General features: G+C 43.2%; 1 protein-coding gene across 1 annotated transcript; it reads left to right on the forward strand.

Annotated features, from left to right (window-relative positions):
• The first annotated feature begins 6 nt into the window (after positions 1–6).
• On the forward strand, positions 7–3,931 carry LOC121938879 (complement C5-like). The gene is made up of 10 exons (XM_042482034.1): positions 7–20; positions 104–208; positions 762–933; positions 1,054–1,178; positions 2,675–2,755; positions 2,877–3,029; positions 3,256–3,318; positions 3,407–3,491; positions 3,644–3,683; positions 3,800–3,931. Exons 1-10 carry the CDS (start codon positions 18–20, stop codon positions 3,906–3,908), a joined length of 936 nt encoding a protein of 311 aa, XP_042337968.1. The 5' UTR covers positions 7–17; the 3' UTR covers positions 3,909–3,931.
• Positions 3,932–4,376: the final 445 nt, after the last annotated feature.

Raw genomic sequence — 4,376 nt, forward strand, 5'->3', positions numbered from 1 at the left:
TCAGACCCAACAAAGTCATGGTCAGTAACCTCCTCCTCCTCCTCCTCTCTCCTGCGCCGCCTCCTCTCTGTGTTTTGGTAAACTCTGTTCTGATTGGCTGCAGGCTGCAGGGACGGCGGCTGTCGACCAATCAGTGTATCTGTCGTCCTTCGTCCTGATCGCCTTACACCGAGCGACGAGCATCAAAGACCCCATCCTGCAGCTCCGGGTGAGAGTGCACCTCCTCCTCCACCTCCTCCGTCCTCCTCCTCCTCCATGCTCCCCCTCCTCCGTCCTGCTCCTCCTCCATCCTCTTCCATCCTTGTCCTCCTCCAACCTCCTCCTCCTCCTCAATCCTCCTCCATCCTTGTCCTTGTCCTTGTCCTCCTCCATCCTCCTCCTCCTCTTCCTCCTCCTCTGTCCTCTTCCTCCTCCTCCATCCTTGTCCTCCTCCATCCTCCTCCGTCCTCCTCCTCCTCCATGCTCCCCCTCCTCCGTCCTGCTCCTCCTCCATCCTCTTCCATCCTTGTCCTCCTCCAACCTCCTCCTCCTCCTCAATCCTCCTCCATCCTTGTCCTTGTCCTTGTCCTCCTCCATCCTCCTCCTCCTCTTCCTCCTCCTCTGTCCTCTTCCTCCTCCTCCATCCTTGTCCTCCTCCATCCTCCTCCTCCATCCTCCACCTCCTCCGTCCTCCTCCTGCAGGAGCTGTTTGTTTATCACAGTTTTAAATACTCTCTCTCCTTGTTTCCTCTCCTCTCTCTTTGTTTCCTCTCCTCTCTCAGTTCCATGATGACAGCATGAAATCTGCAGCGAACTACATTTCCCAGCATGCCCCGACAGTGAAGAGCGTGTACGTGCGTGCGGTGGCGACCTACGCTCTGACCCTTCACGACCCAAACAGCGAGGCGGCCTTGACGCTGCTCAGCAGTCTGGAGAAACTCGCCCGGGACAAAGGTAAATGTTTGTTTGTTTGTTTGTTTGTTTGTCACTACTGTTTATGTTTTTATTTATTAAACTGCACTGTGTGTGTGTGTGTGTGTGTGTGTGTGTGTGTGTGTGTGTGTGTGTGTGCAGGTCACCCCGCGGTGCTCAGGTACTGGCAGGAGTCCAGTGTGACAGCTGATTGGCTGAGACCGGACCAATCGAGCGGCCTGACGGTGGAGACGACGGCGTACGTCTTGCTGACGGCGCTGCTCAAGGTGCTGCAGCTTCCTGTTGATTCTGTATTTACGTTTTTGTTGATTGTTTATCATCATGAAGCATCAACAGCTTGTTGTTGTTGATCTCCAGTGTTCGAACTCTTTGAAAATTGGACTAATTTCTAAAGAGGGCGAAGAGCAAATTAAGAAATAACCCAAAAATGAGCGAAAAAGTGATCCGAGGTCACGCCTACAAAAAAAGAACATTTGCACAAAAAGTTAAAATAAAAACACTCGCTAAGCAAATGAAGAGGTAAAAAGTATTCAAATGTAATAGTGTTAATAAACAGAAATATTTTTTTTGTTTAACACAAAAAATAATTTATTAATATCATATTAATGTTATGAATTTTTTTTTTTTTCAGGATAATTTTCCAGTGATCGTCTCTCTTTCTTTTTTCTCTCTCAGCTGTTTTTTGGGTCTTTTTCTCGTCACCTTTTATTAATTCTTGCCAACTTGCTTGTTGCCTTTATGTTTTTGAAAAAAACACACCAGTTTGCTCAAGTTTCAGAGGTTTAAATGCTTTTAAAAAGCAAAACAAAACTGATGATCCAGGTTTCAGAGGGTTAACCCTTTAACGCCTGAAGGAACAGCAGCTCTTTTTTACACCTTTGAAATGTGAGCGAATTGGTTTGATTTCTTGCAAAAACACGGGAATTAAGGCAACAAGCAGCTCAGGAAGAATGTCCTGCAAACTGCAAAAAAACACACACAAAAAATAAAACAATAATAATATAAAATAGGTGATAAGGAAATGACCTGGAAATTAGCTTGGGGGAAATATTGAATATGATAACAAAAAAGCAAAAAAAAAAAAAAAAAAAGAAGAAGACTGCATTATAATTCTTTTAATTGTATATTGAAAATGATTTTACAGAAAATAGATTTTCTTTTGCACTTTCTTTCTTTCTTTCATTTTCAATCTTTTCTTTTCTCTCTTTGTTTCTTATTTTTGGTAATTTTCTTGCCAATTGCCAGTTTGTTCGGGTTTTAAAGTTAACTTTTCACCCACTGACCCCTCGAGAAATTTGGTTTGTTTTTGCTTTTGTTTTTTTAAGCTCAACAATGTCTTCATTGGACTTTTCAACTCTGACAGATATTACAGGTGAATTAAACAGTTTTGGCAGCAAATATTGTATACCATAAAATGAAAAGGCAAACCAAAAACCAAACCAAACAAAATCAAAAATAAAAAGAACAGCAACAAAAGTAAAATAAAATAAAATGAAATAAAATAAAATAAAATGAAATACAAATAAAGCAGGGCTGAAAAACAGATGTTACAGTTAAATCTTGAAGATTTAATGGACTAACGTTTATTGTTTTTGTGTTTTAGTGTGGATGGATATATTTTGTAAAATAAATGTCGTGTGGACAGAATTTATTTTTTAACAGAGAGTGAAATATCTGTTTTTCAAAAAAATATCTGTATATACAGTTAATGAATGTTCATATCAACAACATTTTAACATGAGACGAGTCTTTTGTTTTGAAGGGGAGGATCCAGTACGCCAACCCCATCCTGACCTGGCTGACCCAGGATCAGCACTACGGACAGGGTTTCTACTCCGTACAGGTACACACACACACACACACACACACACACACACACACACACACACACACACGGATGCTCATTTCTTCTGGTGTTTTGGTTCACCTTTGACCTTCAACCTGTCCCCCCGTCTGTCCCTCAGGACACAGTCTTGACTCTGGAGGCGGTGACGGAGTACAGCAGGGTCGTCCCTCGAGCCATCCTCAATCAGGACATCAGCGTCCGCCAAAGCAGGAACGGACCGGTGCAACGAGTCCAGCTGAGCCAGAGCCGACCTGTGGCCACGCCCATCCAGGTGAGGGACACGAGACGGTGGGTTGGACACAAACTGCCTCGTGATTACGCGGGATAAGTTCGATTCTGGTGCATGAAAACAGCAGGAGTGCTGCGCACTGCATTCTGGTTTTTGTAGGTTTTCTACCACAGCGCTTTGTCTCTGTTTCTGCTTGCGGAGCACAATTCAAAAAGAAAGACAAAATGAAATATTTCTTTAAAAACCTTCTGAACTGTGTGTCTCCCAGGTGACGACAGATGAAAACATCAGTGTTTTCACAGGTTATGGGAGGGGCGTGTCCAAAGTGAAGGTGGGTGTGGCTTATTACAGCGTCCTTGTGGATTTTTAACTTGAAAATGTCCCAGAATGCCCTTTGACCGTCCTGGCTGTGTTTCCAGATGAAGGCAGTTTACTATGAGACCACGTCGTCCTCACAGAACTGTAACTTTGACCTCACCATCGAGGTGGTGAGCCCCGAAAACAGTGAGTATTCAGCGTTTTCCACCGTGATGCAGCCTGCTGAAAATAGTACAAAATATTCATGACAGTACGACTGCTCAGGTAGCTAAATGATCAGAATAAAACGTGTCGTATCTGCCGACCTTCTTCCAGAATAAATTTCCTCTCCTCCTCAGATTCCAGTGTGCGTTCTCCTCAGCTGATCGCCTGCGTGAAGTGAGAAAACTGAAACTCTTTATTTTAATTTTTATGTATATATAACTTTATGTATATATATATGTACATACATATACCTGTCCATCAGTGTGACGACGTTTAAACGTGTGCTTCAGGTACAAACCTCCTCCTAACGAGGTGTTCACAGAGTCCAGTCTGACCGTGATGAAGATCCAGCTGCCGACAGGTGTGGACGCCACCTACGAGGACCTGAGACAGGTGTGAACGCTTCTTACTTCAGCTCTGAGTGGAGTTGACCTGAAATCTTTTTTTAAAGTAATTTATGACCTGAAACTCGAGTAGATGGTGTCGCTAAACGTCTTTAAATCTGAGATGAAAGAGTTAGACGCAGATGCAGGGGAACGTCGCCGTCTCTAGCCTGCCTGGTTGTACAAATGTCCCTGCAGAATTCCCTTTTGACTGACAGATAGTTCTCCTTCATTTATCTTTTTATTTTAACGCTTGTGAATTGTATTTTGTCTCCTTGTGACTCTGTCTGACACTTTGTGTTTTCCTTGAAAAGGAGATTCTTAATCTCAGCGGGACCAACCTGGTTAAAAATAATAAATAAAAAAAATTACATTTTTTTCACACAGTACAAAGATGAATAACAAACAGCGCTGGATTAAAGGCAGCGAGCAGCTGTTTATATATCAAATCTGAATATTTGTGCAGCTGAGTGAGGACGCACAC

The sequence above is a fragment of the Plectropomus leopardus genome, unplaced genomic scaffold (genome assembly GCF_008729295.1).
Source record: "Plectropomus leopardus isolate mb unplaced genomic scaffold, YSFRI_Pleo_2.0 unplaced_scaffold369, whole genome shotgun sequence".
Taxonomy (NCBI): domain Eukaryota; kingdom Metazoa; phylum Chordata; class Actinopteri; order Perciformes; family Serranidae; genus Plectropomus; species Plectropomus leopardus.